We start from the raw sequence: 18,517 nt of genomic DNA, 5'->3' as shown, positions 1-18,517 counted from the left end.
GGAGGCTTCATAGCTGCCCATGCAGGGGACCCCCTGTGCTTTAACCACCACAAAGAGAAATGAGTGAAGGAAGAGCTCAGAGTGAGAGCTGAGCTCTGGGCAGCTCTGGTCACCCACTCTTAGGATGTTCTAGGGAACTCCTTCGGGATTTATTTAATAACAGCTCGTATTGAAGCCTTTGCCTTGCTCCTTCTCTGTCTGCTTGCTTCCAGTCTTTATTGCTATCTCCCACCTCCAGAGCCATCTATTAAATGGCACGATGTGCTGGAAACAAACTCCAAGCAGGACTGGGAGATTCACAATCAGCTCACTAGAGAAGCCATTGAAGAAACCGAGCCCATCACCCTGGAGAAAACAAGACCTGGAGTGGAGTGATTCCATCCATGTTGGGATGAGCACCGAGCAGACACCATGTGGTCGGAGAAGGTGAGCTCCCCAGAGACCAGCAAGTCCAGAATGGAGAGAGAGGACAGGTTGGAAGTTACACATCTCTCTTCAAGTCTCACAGACCAAGAGCCAGTGGGTTGTGCCATCCTTCTGTATGCTGGAGCTTCCTCAGGACCACTTAGCTGTAAATTCAAGCAGCTGTAAAGGTCACTGGCCTTATAGCCCCACCTCTCCCACTGGCCCAGTGGCACTGTACCTAAGTTCTTAGCCGAGGTCTGACTACTAATTAAGCTGAATTCCCTTAGGCCTCTGGATAAGAACAAGGCAAGGCCAGCAGCAGAACTCCTGTGCTCTTGGCTCAGAGAAGGCTCCAGCTATGTCCCTCCTAATTCCTTCTTGGGAAGAAAGCAGGCTTCCTGTGTGGGCCATGTTACCTTGAACAAATTAGACAGTCTTTCCAAGCCTCAGCATGGATACCTGCAGAGGAGTGGCAGGTTGCTTCGTAGGCTATTGGTGGAAACCATCCTCTTCTGTTGCAGTATAGGGCTCCAGAAGGTACAGAGAGCTGGCCTACCATTAGCCTTCCTCTGGGATATAGATATAGATACCCTCCCTGGATATAGAACTTTTAATACTAAATATGAAAAGTAATGGGCAAACCAGGACAAACTGATCACTTTAGCTAGGGTCCCATCTTTTTCTCCCCTTGCCTCCTGGCCAGTCTTACGGTTAACTCAAAGATAAAGACATCTGGAGACAGACATTAAGGACTGAAAATCTGTCAGCACTAGTATAATCTTGCCTTCTTAGAGACCAGTGCCAACTAAGGGGCTTCTTCATCTTATTGGGATAAGTTTGCTATGCCCTTTCTCATCTGGTAACTCTTCATCTCCCCTGGAATTTCTTATCAATCTTTAAATCAGCCTGGTGTTTTCTGTTTGTTAATACTATAGTGGAGCCTAGAATTCTGGGCTGTCCACTGCAGGACAGAAGAGGGAGAGAAGAAAGAGGAAGAGGAGGGGGGGGGAGGAAGAAGAGGAGGAAGAAGAGGAAGAGAAAGAAGAGCTTCTATATGCTCAGGTTGAGCCTGCAGTCCCTGTAAACACTCTGTGCCTGTGGTTTCTAAGTACCTAGGTCATATTCTCACAGATATCCTTTTCTTCTAGGATAGATAATGTTGACATTGGACTTAGTACATTCCCATTGTCAATGTCAAATGACATTCCCCAAGGCAATGCAAGGCAAGGCAAGGCAAGGCAAGGTTCTGCCACACAGGCCTTCACTTGACTGTATCAAGGATCACCTTGTTTGCTTTGCAAGTTCTATCCCTGGGATCCAAAGAAAGATTCCTGGGAAGGAAGTGGGGGTGGGGAGGGAAAGGATAGAAAATGTCCTTTCAGGTTTCACGCAATGTCTGCGAGATCAGCACGTGGATAGAGCACGTGCTGGGTCCTGGGTTCTGTAGAAATGCAGCAAGAGGCAGACATATACACAACAGCCTCTCAGACCAGGAAGGTCTAACCTATAGAAGGCTGAGAGGCTGGCAGGAGGACCTGGCATGGAGGAGTCCTTGCCAAGGAGGTGAGATACCCTGAGCTCTTTTAGAGGTGGGATTCTGGCAGGCAGAAGCTATGGGGCCCAAGTGCCAAGATGTATAAAGGTGAGGACCTGGGAGACGGAGAGGCTAGGGCCCACGTGTTGTGCACAAGGGTTAGGCTCTTGGCAGTGAAGGCTGTTAGAGGAAGAAAAGCTGGATTGCGGAAGGTGTTGGCATGGGCCTGGGGCTTAGGATGAAAGAGGGTTTAAAGCAGGAAAGAGTTAGGGATTCCAGCCATGTTTTGACAAAATGTCAGTTCCCAGGACTTCTACCTCTTGCTGTGGTTTCCTCTTTCTTTTTTCACAAGGAGCTGGGCCAGCCATCTCCGATCAGAACATCCCTGTCCTTTCCACACCAGGAGGAGGAAGCCTGGCTCAGCCCAAGGGAGGCTCTAGCCATTGGCTCCTGTCCACTCCCAGACTAGGAGTAGCTGAGCCCAAGGCCAAGGCTGGAGTTGGCTGTTCTGTTCCCTCTTTGGGGAAAGAGTCTGTTTCTCCATAGCCATAGAGCAAAAAGTTCAACCTTGCATCTTGGCCCAGGAGCAGCATCTCCCAGCTCCTCCTGCATGCCCCTCCCACTTCAATTGTACCTTTCTCCCTTCATGCTTGTCCCTGCCTGTCTCTCCCCACTGTCCTTGCTACACCCATCATTCTGCCTGTTTTTCTTTCTCATTCTTCAGAGCTCTCTCGCTCTCTCTGTCTCTCTGTCTCTGTCTCTGTCTCTCTCTCTGTGTCTATGTGGATGGAGGCATACATGTGTGTGTGTGGGTAAGTGTACATTTGTGTGCACATTGGAGGGTGACTTTGGGTGTTGCTCCTCAGGAGCCATTCCCCATGTTTGTTTGTTTGTTTTTTAAGGCCAAATTTCCCATTAGCCTGGAGCTAGTTTAGCTGCCCACACAATGAGCTCCCCAGATCTATCTGTCTCTAGCTCCCCATAGCTGAGATTACAAGCATGTCTCACTATGTCTAGCCTTTTTAACATGGGTTTGGGGATCAGACTTAGGCAGTCAGTTGCATGGCAAACACTTTTCCTCATGGACCATCTCCCCATCCCTTCACTTGCTTTTTAGACCTGACAATGGAGGTCCTTCTATCCTCCCCTTGCCTCTGCTGGGCCCCACTGCTTCCAAGCCATTTTAGAGGTGTGTCCCTGAGATCTAACAGACCCTTCTTGCTGTGTAACCTCAAGCTAGCAGCTTATCCTCTCTGAGCATTTTGTTCTTCTAGAAAGAAGAGCGGCAATGGAGAGCTCGCCACACGGGGAATGGAGTGTCTCAGTGCTCTGCCACATAGGGCTGAGCTGTCCTTGTTCTGAGTTGACCTTACTCCCTCCCTGTTTCAGTTGTGGGTGAGATGAGCATCTCTGGGACTTTTGAGGAGGCCAGGAGTGTCTAGAAAGGGATGGGCAGCTTAGTGGCATGATGTTCCTTGCTGGGCCTCTTTGGATGCTGCTAGCCTTTCATATTGCTTCTGTATTTCCCTTCCAGGGTAGCAAGGAGACAAACCAGGAAACATCGGCACTCATCTCTGCTCTCAGGTGGACAGCTGTCCTGCCCCAGCCAGGCTTCATGCCTGTCTACAGAAGACAGGTTCCATAAAGCCAGGGTAGATGATGGACTGGGGCTAAAGGGAGCTACAGAGCTGTTCGAGAAAGGGCCAGCTTTTGCTATGATGCCTATGTGTGGTCCATCCCATCCTCTCTAGTTCACCTGGCCCTGGGTCTGAAACTAGAGACTGGCAGACATATGGATCCCAGGATTTTTTCCCTATGGTGGTTGGCTTCCAGGGTGGGGCTGCATGCAATGGGAGAGGGAGGGTCATCTGCTAGGATCCCAGGGCAATTGGACCTCAACAAGGGTGGCTGCTCCTTGTCTTCTTCTTTCCATGGACTTATAGGGGACCAGAAACAAGGCTAGCAGTAAGAGAGCCAGCAGTGGTGTCACAGGCTCTCTGGATGTAGGCAAGGCAGCCCCTATGTTGTAGCTGTTGCATGGCAAACATGGTGTCTCAGAAAGGAGGAACTTCCAAAACCCTCACCTTAGTCCTGGTCACTTAATTAATTACAGACAGGTTCTTACTCTTTAGCTTAGGTTAGTCACCAAGAACTCACTCCGTAGCCCAGGCTAACCTCATGCTCCAAGAAGTTTACTGGCATGAGCTAACACTTCCAGCTAGAACAGGTCATGTTACAGTTAAGAAAAATGCCACCCATATGAGAGCAGACATAGTTACCAGGGTCTAAACACGAAGTGGCTGGCTCAGGATGAGGAGCCTAGCGGATGAAGGAATTAATGAAAGAAACAAATAAATAAATGAAGAAGGCTACCAATCCCTTGGCTCTTCCCAGTGACAATACGTCTCTCCGTACCATGCTAAAGGAGCTGGCTTTCTGGTCTCTTATGACAGAAGAGGCACAGTCTGATTTTTGAGACATGGTCTCACATAGTTGGCCTTTAACTTACTACGTTGTCCAGGATGACCTCGGGGTTTTGATCCTCCTGCCTCTATCTCCTGGGTGCTGGGATTATAGTAATGTACCACCATATCTGATTTGTATGGTGCAGGTGCTTGACAAACCCAGGGACTCACGCATGTCAGGCAAGCACTGTACCACTGAGCTACACTTCTAGCCTCCTAGGCTGAGTTCTTGCCTGGCCTTTGGTAGTTGCCTGAACTGTACCAGATTCTCTTTTCATCCTCATTGGATCTTTCTGAGAGGAGGGATCCTGAAACTGAAAGAATATTCCAGATCTGCTCCAGTTCAGCCCTGTAGTCAGCTGGAGGAAAACGGGAGGCTTTTCTGCCCATTGGTCCCCAGCACGCAGTCAGCAAATTGGCCATCCTTAGGAAAGGTCAGCTGAATCAGCCACCCCACCCCGCTGCAAGAAACGTGCTTGGTATTTTTAGAAGCCTTTCAAGCTCCCGAGCTCAGCAAGACACACTCTGAACCTTTGCCTATCCAACCCCAGTCCCAGCTCAACCCCAGATCAGCCTGGCCCAAGCCACGCCAGGCCAGGCCAGGTCTGCTTCCGCCCAGTTCAGCCCAGACACACTTCCTCACAGTTCAGGCAAGTTAGTGGAGGCAGCTGTGTGAGAGGAGAGGGTCAATCCAGAGTGGCCAGGTGGGATAAGCCTGGCATCCTTTAGATGGTAAGATATGACCCGAGGTCCAATCTGCTACTCAGTTTATCACCGGGCCCTGAGAAAACCCCGCCCCCTATATCATTCCCAGCTGTGCAGTGGATAAGTCATACCTTCAGGTCCATTTAGAAGAGAAGCAGGATAAATAGAAATTCAATCAACAGTCAAAAGTGCTGTACTCTGGTGGATTTCGGGTAAATTCTTGTAAGGCCTGGATGAGGTCGTGTTAGAGAATTTTGTGTTCCTTGGAAAGAGATACTTAAAGAGATGAAGTCATAAAAATCTGTCAGGGAATAAGATTGTGCTTAAAAGGCATCTTTCCATTTGAGGAGGGAGATATGTGGTCTAGGACAGGCTGGGAGGCTTTGGGACATGAGGTTCTGAAGACTCCAGCCAGAGTCTATTACTTCTCTTATTGTAATAGGTTGAGGAAGGATACTGGAATAGAGACATCTTTGGCTCTGGTCCTCTCTAGGTGACCTTTGGGCATCATTGAGTTATCTTGGGTCTGATTGTTTACCTATAAATTGGCAGGATTGAAGAAGGAGATGTTTGCACTAAACATTCTCTGAAATTGGTCAGCTTCCATTGGGTTGGAGGGGTTTGTGGCAGTTCCCCAGAGTTCTTCAAAGGCACAAGACAGCCAGGGCTATACAGAGAAACCCTGTCTCAAAAAAACCAAACACCAAACCAAGAAAAAAACCCAAACAAACAAACAAACAAACAAAAAAGGTACCCTTGTATTTTAACACGGCTTACAGCTTTTAAGGGATCCTGTTTTGTCCCGTGGAGATGTTTCAAAACATTAAGTTAGGTCAAAACATAAAGGACTATATTATACAGTGGGGAAAACCCCTTAAGAATCTAAAAGAGAAAATCTGAGTCTTTAAAGATGTTTCATGCCTGCCGCAGTCTCTTCCTAAACTCTACGTCCTCTTTGGCCTTTGGAGGCTTCTGGTTGGAAGAGTCTGAAAGCCATGGGTTTTGGTTAATTTCCAAATAACATTTTAAATGTTACTGTTGTAGTATTATGCGATCTGTAATATTATCATTCCTATTGTTTTTGATATGTGTGTGAGCAGGCAGGGCTTATAAATAAACTGACCTCTTAGAGAGGTTTGGTACTGTCTTGGCTCTTCTTAGAGTCTCAGGACTGGAAAAGCCAGTGTTTTGAAGTTGAAAGGGAAGTGGATTGTCTACCTGGGAGGGTGGGGAGGGGGACGAGAGGAGTGGGTGTCAAGGAAGTGGGGTTGTTATTAAAAATGCTCTATTCTGTAGTCCTTGTATTGGTTAATGGGTTAAAATCACAGCTTCTAATTCAGTCTGGCACAGGGAAATGAAGTTTCCCAACCCTAACGGCCTTTCCTAAGTGCTTCTTTTGCCCCTTGTACTGGGAAATTTGCTTTCTGCTGTGATAAAATGCTTGACAAAAGCTACAAAAGGGAAGGAACTAATGCTGTATTTTGGTTCTTGGCTTGAGGAGATATTGTCTACAATATTGCAAATATAGAATATATAATAATAATGTTAGCATAATTATATAATTATTAACACAATAATATCAATAATGTTATTATTAATTATAAATAACTATATTATTCTTTATATATGTATATGTATATGTGTATATGTATATATGTATATGTATATATGTATATGTGTGTGTGTGTGTGTCTCCAACATAGCAGTGGGCATGTGAGGTGGCTGGTCACACTGTGTCCATAGTTATGAAGTGGAAAGAGAACTCTGCTAGACTTCCTCCTGTTTTTATTCATATTCATTCCAGGTTCCAGGTCTATGGCCTGGCACTGCTGAAATTCAGGGTGGGTCTTTCCTCCTCTGTTAAACTTCTCTAGAAAAGCGCCAACGAACACCCCCAGAGGTGTGCTGTCTAGGAGGCTCCAAATCCAGGCTAGCAGATGATGAAGATCGTCACACCTCCAGTCCCAGTTATGGCCTTCACCCTGCACATCTCTTTTACAGCCTGCATCTGTCTGCTTCTTTCTCCTGACCTACACCAACGAATGCACACCCAGCCCCTTGAGGGTGCCCCTGCCTGCCCTTGTATCCAGCCTCCTCCATCCCTGCTTCCCCATGTTTCCCTGCCCTGCTCCACACTTGCAGGATGCCCCATGGCTGGAGGCTCCTGACACTCTGGGCACACCCCACAGTGGGCCCACAGGTGCTGATTTTACCTTGTCCCAACCCCTATGTTCTCCATCTCTCTGTCACTGCCCATAGCCTACCCCAGGCTTCAAGCACACACTTGTTCACCTCGAGTAAGATCAAAAATAAACTCTCTGGAACCTGTTCAAAGGCTAATGTGCCTCCTCTCCTCATTATTGATTTGTTTATTACAGATGCTTGGGTAGGATATTCGATGAGGCTGCCGTGCCAGGGCTCCTTTAACAATCCTCGCCCTTTGCCGGGAGCAAGCTGGCCTGATGAAATCTTGGAAAGGCTTACCAAGGTACTAGGGAGATCTATCAATGGAAAAGTTTTGGACTGGCTAGCTTGTGGTCCTGGCTTAAGCCTATGCTAGCCCCGACTCCACCTAGAGACCACAGCCAGGTCTCCCCTCCTGTCTTTTCTTCCCTCTAGTGATAAACTTACTGTGGGAATACAAAGAGACAGTTCCCCTGAAAAGCAAGGCAGCATCTCTTTCCCTTCCTACCTCACTAGGGGGCAGCTGAATGTAGGAAGTGGCTGTACTGTTTAGAAAGACTTAGGTTGAAGACTCCTCTGATAGGACTCTAGCTGGGTAACCCCGGACAAGTGACTGAGCCTCTCTGAACCGGCTTTCTCATCCATAAAGCAAAGCAGTTATGCAGATTCAAGGACATTGTGCTCATAAGGAGTATAGGAAGTGTTGTGCATAGAAGTCAGTCACTGCTTTGTGGTCACAATTGTCACCTTATTCATTGTCACTGTCATCCTGCCTGTCTTCATCCCAGGATCATAGGAATGACTTACTTATAAGGCACAGCTTCTGGATGATCCCCGCCCCCCCCCAGTGACATACACAGCAGAGCCCTGGGGAAACTATGACATCTTCACGAAGGTCACCAGGTCCCTGCCGGCAGGGCTATTTGGACATAGACCTTCCTATTCTCCCAGCAGAGGCTGTGCAGGGGGAAGGTGGCTTTTGTCAAAGGGAGACAGGGACAGTGTTTAGGGGAAATACCTCTGGCCTGTCTTTCTTAAGTCCTGAGAGGGATTCTTGTATTTGAGACCTGGAAGGAGGCATCATGCAGTGTCCCCAACTTTGGGGTATCACTTGGCTTTCATTGGCTGGATGAACCCATGGAGCCTGCATGCATGTTTCCAGGCTGGGCATCTATGACCTTCATCTCAAACTGCACATTCATTAACAACTCTGGGAACTGACCAGGCTGCAGCCAGAGCTCAGCAGGGCCAGGTCCACACCTATTTCAACCTTCGCTCCCTTCCCAACCTCCATCCCGGAACTCCCCGGGGCTGGGCTTTTTGTTCCCTGGTTCCCAGGCAGTGCAGCTGGTGCTGTAGGCTGGGGAGGGGGCGGAGGACGAAGCAGAAAGTCTGTGGGAGGGAGCTGTCTCTTAGTTCCAAAGGCGAGCAAAGGCTGTAACTGCCCCCTCCTCCCAACATGATGCTTCCCCTAATTCCCACACTGGTGTCTCAGCAAATAAGGCTAATTTTTTTCCCCATTTGCTCATGATAGCTACTTAAATGTGTGTACGCTGCTCCTAGTAATTGTCAGAGCTGCGAGAAAATTAGAGCAGATTTGGTGTATTCCTAGTTTTGAGTCCCAGTTCTGTTGGCAGATATCTGGTCTCGTTTTCTCTGAGCCTGAAGACCTTGGGAGTCATCCCCTCAGTCCTCAGAGAGCTTGGATTCCTATTCTGCTTGTAGAGGCAAAAGCCAGGATGGCTTGTCCTGAGGAGGAAGGTCAAGGTTTGGGAGGACCCTGATGCAGAGGCCACAGAAAATAGTAGAAAGAAGGGAAGAGAGGGCTTTGATGAGTTAGATTCTGAGTTGGGCTGATCATGCACCCTTTGTTATGCAGCTTCTAAACCATATAGCAAGGACGTTTGTGAGAGACAGCTATGGGAATACCCATCAGGCGGGGAGGTGTCTAGGTCATCAGCTAGCACCTGCTGGAATGAGAGTTTGAACTGGGTTTGCTTAGGGCCGAACCACACACTTTATTCTCCTTAGAAGGAAGAGGAGTGATGCCTGCTACGAATGGAGGTGTTTCCTTGACTTTCCATGCCTGAGGAATCATGAGGTAAGGGAATAGCTGGGTAGCAGTTAAGGAGCAACACGCTAATGGAACGTCCTGTAAGCTGGGATTAGTGGCTGTCAAGTGGATGGTGCTGAGTGTTCTCAGGCTGTTTTCATGTGTCACCATATTAATCCCTGTGATCCTTAGTCCCCCAAGTGACAGAGAAGGAAGTGTCAGATCAGAGGAACAAAGTTGCATGTTCAAGGCGACAAGGCCCAATATGTTCTCAATGCTAAATGAGTGGATCAGTTATAGAACTAGGCCCGAAAGCCAGTGTTCTACAGTCTGAGCCAAAGGCTCAGGGCCAGGTCAGGGGGAAGGTGTGATGCAGACTTCTCAGCAGGGAGCAGGTGCTGAGAAGGTCAGTTGTGGGAGGTGGTGATGGCAGAGCAGGAGCCTGGGAGCTGAGCAGGAGTGGGAAGGGTTGGCAGGGGAGTGTAACAGGGTATAGTGGGGACCCCAGGAGTTGAGGAGGGCTGAATTGGGATGCATGGTTCAGAAGAAAGCTTTAGCTGTTTGCAGGGATGAGGACATGTGGTAAGGATGCTGAGCCTGGGCTGTGACCCAGGACCAGGCAGAAAGTGCACCAAGGGTATTGTTTCTGGAATCTACTCTTTCCAGCCTTTTTCTGACTCTGAGAACAGAGCCACAGAGCTTTCTGTGTCTAGAAGCCCCCTGACATTTTTCCTAACCATGGTGAAATCTGTCGTTCTAGGATGGGGGCAGTAGTGAGCTACTCCACTCAAGTCTTCCGTTCTTAACTTCTCACAGAGATCTGTATGAGCTTTCAGGCAGCTCAAGCTTTCACTACATCACCCCGTCCCAGATGTGCATTGTCAGTTCTGGAGGTAACAGCAAGGGAGGCTCTGAGAAGATACAGGCTGTCACAGGTCCTGTCCTTCCTGCACTTGCTGGTACCCTCCTGGTCCCTGAGGACACAGACACAGAACCCTGTCATGTGACCGGAGAGACAGAGAACAGCAGGTGTGTAGAGCAACTACTCCCTGACCTTCCTTTGCAGAGACCCTTAGCATGTCCTCAGCAATGCTTTGAGGAGGTTGCTCAGTCAGTACAGAGATTTTGGCAAGATGGTGAACCCCGGACACTTCCATTTTAAAGCCTGGAGTAGAAGGACTGCCCCTCCGGGGATCAGGAAGGCTCCCAGACTCCCCACCTCTCCCTTTGTTATTCTTGGTTCTCTTTTCTGAAGAGAGAGGACTATATCTCTGGATGCCCTTGGGTTGGATTAATGAGAGGGAAATGGCCAGATGCTCCCAGGAGAGCTGCATGTAGTGAGTGTAGAGAGTGGGTGTGGGTGATCCTGAAAGTTGGGCGTAGCCCCCAGGCCTCTTTATTCCCACTAGCCCCTGTCAACCATAGACTGCCATAGACTCTTCTGGGAAGCTTACTCCTTTGGCTTTTGATTTTACTCGAGAAACAGAACACAGAGTGGGAGACGCTTCTTTCCTGAATGCCCCGCCCACCAGCATCATCTGTGGGTTGCCGGCCACAGTGAGCATTTCCTTATCTGCTGGGGCAGGACCTAGGTGACACACTGGCTGGTGGCAGCTACCATCACGTGCATGTGCAGCCCCTCCTCCCTCTGCTGCATTGATTTCTCAGTCTCACCCCACTGTTCGCAGCTTGCAATGACTTGGCAAGGCTTGTCTTCTATAATAGAGACCAATGCCACCTCCCTATTTAGAGGGAGCAATAAACATGACAACTGGCATGGGATAGGATCAATATCTGTTGTTTAGGGAGAGATGCAGCCCTGTGTACTCTGCCTTGGGACCCAGGACTTGTCAGATGCCCTCTGGTAGCACCAATTCTGAGGTTTAGGGATAGAGTCGCAGAGCATCATGGGTGTTGCCAGCATCCCATGGCACTGGCAGTAGGGCTCACAGGCTTGCCAGGAACTTCTCTGCAACTGTAAGCGAGGTGAGCTTGGGGGGGGGGGTAATGAGTTCCACCATCAATGGGTACCAGCTGCCGATACTTCTGGGCTGGGGCCGTAAAGCCCTTAAAACTCTCAAAAGGAGAAGGCAAAAGCCAGCACAGTATGCTTACTGGAGGGCAGGCATGGTTCAAAGCACCTTTCTATACCTGGTGAGTTAAAGACAGTTAGAGAAGTGGAAATTGAGGCATAGAGCCTATGTCACAGAGACTTATAGGAAGTAAGTTTAACTCTCAGCGACATGATGCTATATTTAGTCTCTTTATAGCTTTCCACTTCTTGGGTCCCCAGAGTTGGATCACTTGAAGCCTGTGGGATTTAAAGCCATTGAAGATTTGAATGCATTGCCACATTTGGAGTGGGGGAGACCTAGAAAGCTGTGATTTTTGAAGTATAGGGAAATAACTGAGGTACTCCGCTCAGAGAGGTAGGAGGGAGGCCAGCAACCCTGTACCTTGTAGAAAAGACAGTGGGTTTAGCATCAGCACCAGCATGGAAGCTTCATTTCAGATTGAAGACTATTGGAGGAGCATGGTGGCTTGGAACAAGGTGGGAGGCTTTGGGTAACACTGAATTTCCTGTCCCTGAGGATGTTCAAGCAGGGGAGGTCTGGGAACAGGAGTATTCTGCTGAGAAAATTCCTGTTACCAAGTGGGGTGGCTCTGGGTGAGGGAGGTGGTCTGTTTCACCCAACACGGGCTGTGGGTCTGGCTTTCAGGGTAGCTAAAACAGGGTGCAGCCTCACCCAGATGTCAGTGGAAGGACCAAGAAAACCATCAAGGAATCTTCTTCAACTGACAGGAGTAAGAGATAAGGACACCCCCCTCCCCATCAACAGGTAGCTTCAACCCCCCAGTAGGTGTTTGTCTAACATCTTAGAACTTGAGTTGGGGTCCTGAACTGGGGTGTCCTGTGCTTAAATTTTCCTGCTTTGTGGGGCTTACTTTGATGCTCAACTTGTCCACCTTCACAGATTCATTTTCGGCATCCAGATTTGGCTGAAGTTCTCTCCTTGGCCTCCGACTTTATGAATAGCATTGCATGTTCTCAGTCTCTTGCATGGGCACCTCTTCTTCTAGCACATGACGAGGTCTGTCTCTTCCAGCACAGCTCTTCGGAACAACAAGTTCTTGGGAGCCCAGGCCTCCCACCGTCCCCTCAGGTGTTCCTCAGAACTGCCATTCGGGACCATTGCTCCTTTCTCAGCTCCCACTGAGAAACTGGGTCCTAAATCGGCTCAGGCTAGAAAGCTGTGCAGCATAGCTTCTCGGTTCAGACTGATATTGTAGGAGTAAGGCATAGTGGGTGGAGTAAGGTGTAGGAGTAAGGCAATATTTAGGGTCTGGCCTCCATCCCAGAAATATGGCCACTGGCTCAGAAGTGTGGAGCCATTGGAAATGGGGATGTGGCAAGGTGAAAAGGGTGATCATTGTGTGTGTGTGGGATAACGGGGGAGTCTTAGAAAGCACTGGTTGTGGGGTCAGCACACTATGTTTTTTTTGCTTCCTGAATTTCTACTCCCTTCCTAGGTACAGGGACTTTGAGCTGCTTTGAATCCTTCCTCAGAAGTTATGGGCATTCATAGTCTGGAGCGGATTTCTTTAAGAAAGAGACATGTGCTTGATTTCTGTAGATAAATGGGGAGCAGAAGGAGCTCCGTGCCCTGTTAGGCAGCCCTGTCTGACCTATACGGTTGGAGATTTCCTTGGAACCTTTGGAAGCCCTTGGCATCTTCTTTAAGCCCTTGCATCTGCCTTGCTGGGAAAGCTTTCTAAGTTTTACATTTTGTACAGGGAAACAAACAAACAAACGTTGTTCCTTCTTGTCCCTTCTTGGTCAGCAGGGGGTTGGAGGGTTGGTGTGCACTCTCCAGCTTCCTCATTTAGGAAACTCCATCTGGCAGCTGAGAAGATGGGGACAGATTATCCTGATTGTCTGGATGCTGAGATGAGTCATATGTCCAGGACACAGAGGCCACATACTGGGAATTCAGGATGATATGACAAGTCCTTCTTCCCTGTCAACCAGGACATTCTCAGCAAGATGACAGCATGGTTTGAATGCCCTGGGTACCTGTTGACTGAGAGGAGAGTGTCTGTCCCAGGGACTCTGTCCTAGCCCCTTACCCATTTCTGGCTTACTTTGACTGCTTTTCTGTGGCCTGTAGGCGTTTCACTGATAGTGGAAGTTTAAAGATCTCCTCTCTCTCTCTCTTTCTGTGTGTGTGTTCATGTTTATGCACATGTATGTGGGTGTATGTGGAGTCCAGAAGTTGATGTCTGGTGTTTTCCTTGCCCTATTTTTTGAGACAGGGTCTCTCACCGAATCTTGCTGGCCAGCTAATACCTAACACCAGAGATCTTCTTGTCTCTACCCCCAGCAGTGCACACTGCTAAATAAATCCATTTTTTAAAAACATGGGTGCCGAGTCTTCATGCTTGTGTGATCAATACTTTATTGATGACAGCCATCTTGCCAGCCCCAAAGTTCTGTTTTTGCAGGCACCCAAGACACTCATTTATTCTAACTGGATGCTTCTGGGAACCTACATGGAATCCCTGTTCCTTTCTAATGAGTCCCTTCATCCAAGGCTTGTGGAGAACCAGAGATGATTCGAGCTGTAGGGGCTCTGAAGCTGCCCCCACCCCATGCCTGTCAATCACCTAGGGGAACTTCTTAAAATGTTTGGTTTGGGAAGTCTCTGATGAGGTCCAAGGAGTTGTATTATCTATTACAAGCTGGCAGGGACTGTGGATGTCATCAGTTAAAGGAGAGCAAAGACCTGGTTCCATGTGGTCATTTCATGGATTTGAAAGCTGAGGCCCAGAGTGTAAGTCTATTTGTTCATGGTCATAAGTAGAACTCTGCTCTTTCCACTTGCATTAAAAAAAAAGAGCCTTCTTCATTTTTAAGCTTTACTTTCTAAGTGGGCTCAGAGCTCCTAGCACCTTACCTTCATCCTATCCACGGTCAAGAATGAAAGACCTTTTGTCCAATCAGAGTCCCTTGCTTCACAGCCTGAATTTTCACTCTCTGAAGAGGTTTCCAAAGTTTTGCTTTGAAACCCGACTTATGGATAGCATCCTTTCTTTGCAGGCAGTAATAAAAATCGTCCTTGTCCTTAAAAATGGGCGGGGCACCCTTTAAGACACAACTATGCTTTCTCCTTGTTGGAGCTCTACTAAATCCCCTCAGGCAGTCAGCTATTCTGTCTCCCTGGGGTAGTCTGGGAAATGCTTCCTATTTCTCCTCTGCTATCTCTCAAGAGAGGCCAAGTTCCAGTGTCCTGGCTACACCTTACTCTCCCTGCCTCTCAGAGAACCCTAAAGTCACTCAGGATGGCACTTGAAGTGTCAGGGAGATTCCCAATGGACAAGGACATCAGGGACTGGCCTGAAGCCAGTAGGTTCTGGTTTGAGAGTCTAAGGCTGTCTCCACTCTGTCCCCTCCTGCTGGCGGGAGGGCAAAATGCCATTCTGGGGACAAGGCCATCATGGCGACAGGGTGTAAAAGTCTCACTGGGGCAAAAGGAAGGCAGAGTGTAATGAGAAGTCGGGGAAAATGCCTTTTATAGGCATGCTCTTTTCTTTTCCTCCTTTCACCCAAGTTTACTCCCAGCAAAAAGTGTTACTGCAAGCCATCGGGTCTGTCTGTCGGTGGCACTAGGGGCAGGCTGGTGGCACCGCAATACCCCTTCCCCCCATCTTGCCTGCAAGTTGCATGACCTGCATTGGAATCCACAGGGGGGCGGGGGAGAATCCTTTCAGATCCTGGATGCTGTTGAATTCAATGTATTTTGCTTCCTTGCCTGCCCTCACCCAAGCTCGGGGAGGAGAGCGCTGCTTTCTTCTGCGTGTGAATGCTGTAGTGTGTCTGCCTGCTCGGATTCCCCTAACCCTTTCTTCTCCTTTCCCACAGCAAAATCTCAGGCTTTCTCAGGAAATAGCTCGCATTTGGCATATTTACATTTGCATTTTATTTTTAAAACAATCCTATCAAGGCAAAAAGCGGGGGCTATACTTCTCTCCCCATCAGGTCTAAACTTGCCTCGAAGGCTGCACCTGTTTTGAGCCCCTACCAGGAAGGGGTGTTTGTGGGGGAGGGAAAGAGGAGGTTCTGTGCCCCCCAAATCATCCGGAGAGAGCAGTCCGCCCACCCCCTCACCAGGCTGCCAGCTCGGCGCACCCGAGGGCTGAGCCCAAGAAGCTGGCCTCCGACGGTGCTGGCGTGGTGCTTGCCAAAAAATGCCCTTCGCATCTCAATTTCCTGGCCGCTTCTTTCGCATGAATCGCTCGCCCTGGGCCACCTCGGTTCTCCAGCGCAGTCCTGCAGGCGCTCCTTCCCTCTTTCTCTCCTTCTCTGGTCCCTGTTTGTCCAAGGCGGAACCCATAACGCACCGCCAAGAAGGAGCAATAGGCTCAGGGGCACTCAGTGTGCCATGCCACGCAGTCCCCTCCCAAGCTGAGCCCAGCTCCCGGGACTCTTGATTACCCAAATGAGTGTCATTCAGATCTAGGTCTGCACGTCTGCGGCCGGCGTCCCTGGCTGCCTCGCTCGGGTTCCTGTGCGCTCCTGATTCCCGTCACTGTCCGTGAGCCCGAGACCCTCACTCAGGCTGGGGAGCATCCCGGGTCACCTGGGCCACGCTCATTTCGCTTCCTCCTGCGGAGGAGATTGCAGCAAAACCGGGCAGCACGAGGGCCAAAAAGTGGAAGGGAGAACGCCTTTCGTGTTGCTCAGTCAGCTTGCCAACTCTCCCTCCCCAACGCCGACCCTCGGAATCCCAACTGCAACTTTTCCTTTCCGTCTCGTTTTCCCCTCGGCTGCAGCGAGCGGGCGCGGGCGTGGAGCGGGCGGGCAGCGGCGCGGCTGCGGGTGGCGGTACCGGCGAGAGCCGAGAGCCGGCGAGTGGGTGGGTGGGTGGGGAAGCAGGAGGGAGAGGACGGGCGGGGAGAGAGAGGGGTGTGGGGAGGGGAGGGAGGGGGAGATTCCGCTCTCCTGCCTCTCCCAGCCCGGGCGGGGGGCGGGGGGGGGGGAGGAGGCCGCGAGGAGGGAGGGGAGGAGGGAGGGAGGGAACCGAGGAAGACGCTCCGATAACCCGTGCGTTTCGTAAGGCTCGGAGCACTTGTACATTTCTGCAGGCGCGTAGCGAGCCATTCGCCGCGACTGCTGCAGCTCTGACTGCATCTTCCTTCTCCTCCTTCCTCCAGCTCCGCGCGTGTGTATGTGAGTGTGTGCGAGTGTGTTTTGCAGGTGTGTCCGTTTTAATTCTGCCTAGGAGGTGGGACTTGGTGACTTTAGCACCATCTTTTTTTCTTTTTTTATTATTATTTTTGCCTTCCCACCGTCTGTTGTTACAACCCTGCAAAGTCTCGGAGTCGGAGAGCGCGCCTCGTTTCCAGAGCTTCTGGACCCCGCAAGCCGGCGAGCGCCGAGCCGGCCACCATGCCCGGCAGACCGCGCCACTAGGCGCTCCCCGCGGCTCCCACCCGGTGGCGGCGGCGGCCGCGATGGTTTCCGACGCTGAAGGATTTTGCATCTGATCGTTCGGCGTTTCAAAGGCAGAGGCCCCCCTCCCCCTTCCCCCCTCCCTCGCTGTCTTTGTTTCCTTCCCCCCCTGCTCTCCCCACTCCCCCCACCCCACCCCCCTCTCCTCTCCTCCTCCTCCTCTTTTTTAGAAGCAGCGATCGGAGATGGATGTCTCTCTTTGCCCAGCCAAGTGTAGTTTCTGGCGGATTTTCTTGCTGGGAAGCGTCTGGCTGGACTATGTGGGCTCCGTGCTGGCTTGCCCTGCAAATTGTGTCTGCAGCAAGACTGAGATCAATTGCCGGCGGCCGGACGATGGGAACCTCTTCCCTCTCCTGGAAGGGCAGGATTCAGGGAACAGCAATGGGAACGCCAGCATCAACATTACGGACATCTCAAGGAATATCACTTCCATGTAAGTCAGGCGGCCGCTACCCAGCCCGCCCCCCACCCCCGCCCCAGCTTCGCGTCTCCGTCTTGCCCGCCCGCGGCCCGGGAACTGGCCCTGCGCTCCCCAGCTCGCCTCTGTTCGCAGCCCGCCGGGTGCGCATCAGGCTCGCCCTGGCTCGGGAGATGCTGTAGGGCTGCGTGTTTCAGGTGACTCCAGCCCTAGCCAGGCGTGATTTGATGATGCTGGTGGGTACCTCTCCCTGGAGAGGACCCTTCCGGGCGGAGTGCACCCGGGCCCAGCTCCTGTCCCCGCCCCCACCCTCTGCCTGCTCGTTTCGAGGGTGCGAATTGGGTTCTATGCCCCCCACTAAATAGCAACAGTTTGGCCACGCTCAAGTGGAATAAAGTAGAGGCGTCTCGTTTCCCTGACAGGCGGTGGCAGATAGCGGCGGCAGAGGCAAAGCTTAGCCTAGCCTTGGAGGGAAGGTGACAGATAGGGACTGCTTGAGAACCAATCGGGATTTTTTAAAAAAAAAACTGTTTCCCTTTGGAGAGAGCAAAACATGCCAATAAGTAAACAAGTTGGAAGCTGGCTTCTCCCGAGGAGACTTCGGACGTGTTCTGGCCGTCATGGACGCCTACCTCTTTGCTTTTCCTCCCCCCCACCTCCCGCCGCCTTCTCCAACCCCATTTTGGGCATTTCCGAGACATCCCCCCCTTTCCCACCCTCATCTGCATCTGGGCGCCTACAGACCCTTTCCTGGCTTGGGCTTCCATAACTGCCCAGGGTAATTCTGAGTCAGGTTGCTGGAGGCAGGAGAGAGAGGACGACCTGGGTTTTGGGAAGGAAATTTCTTTCACAATTCTGCGGTTCCTTCCCCCCACCCCCTTTCTCTCAAAAATTGAACTCTGCGTGGCGTTTGGCTGGTTTGCCCCGGCTGAGTGGGACCCTGTGTAGTGGCCTGCTCTTTTCTTGTTGTGTTTCTTTGGTAGGGATGGGGCCAGAGGCCTGTGAAGGAGTGAAAGGAAGAGTCAGGGCCAGGAGCCTGCATAGCCTTTCTTTCATTCTTCATTCTTCAGCCAGGTGACCACCACCCCTCTGACCTCTCTGCCCCAGGAAGGAGAAGGGTGTGGATAGCTCTTGGATGCTCGGAGGGCAGCTCATTGGTTTTTGCCCCGTGCTCTCATCCCTTGGGAGCCCCAGGACTGACTAGGACGGTGGCCAGGCTCTGAGGGAGACGTTTAGGGTAGCT

At 50.6% G+C, this 18,517-nt stretch overlaps 1 protein-coding gene and 1 long non-coding RNA gene across 14 annotated transcripts in view; both read left to right on the top strand.

The window, feature by feature from the left end:
* E430016F16Rik (RIKEN cDNA E430016F16 gene) overlaps positions 1-13,759 on the top strand; it is a 137,155-nt gene extending 123,396 nt beyond the window's left edge. Inside the window, exons 9-11 of the long non-coding RNA NR_015542.2 lie at positions 239-426; positions 9,325-9,394; positions 12,067-13,759. This is a non-coding gene — a long non-coding RNA (RIKEN cDNA E430016F16 gene). The remainder of the gene's footprint in view (positions 1-238; positions 427-9,324; positions 9,395-12,066) is intronic.
* A 31-nt stretch (positions 13,760-13,790) lies between these two features.
* Ntrk3 (neurotrophic tyrosine kinase, receptor, type 3) overlaps positions 13,791-18,517 on the top strand; it is a 401,049-nt gene continuing 396,322 nt past the window's right edge. For 10 of the 13 annotated variants that reach the window (XR_001785487.2, XR_001785486.2, XR_001785488.2 and 7 more), the window contains exon 1: positions 16,386-17,289. Coding sequence is in view for 7 of the 13 variants with exons in the window: in XM_011250817.3 (XP_011249119.1) it covers positions 17,042-17,289 (248 nt within the window). In the remaining 6 variants the exon portion in view is untranslated. Of the gene's footprint in view, positions 16,261-16,385; positions 17,290-18,517 lie in introns of those variants that run through there. The other 3 variants (NM_008746.5, NM_182809.2, XM_011250816.3) reach the window with 2 other exon arrangements.

This window comes from Mus musculus, chromosome 7 (assembly GCF_000001635.26).
Source record: "Mus musculus strain C57BL/6J chromosome 7, GRCm38.p6 C57BL/6J".
Lineage (NCBI taxonomy): Eukaryota > Metazoa > Chordata > Mammalia > Rodentia > Muridae > Mus > Mus musculus.
This window is presented reverse-complemented; position numbering and strand designations above follow the sequence as displayed.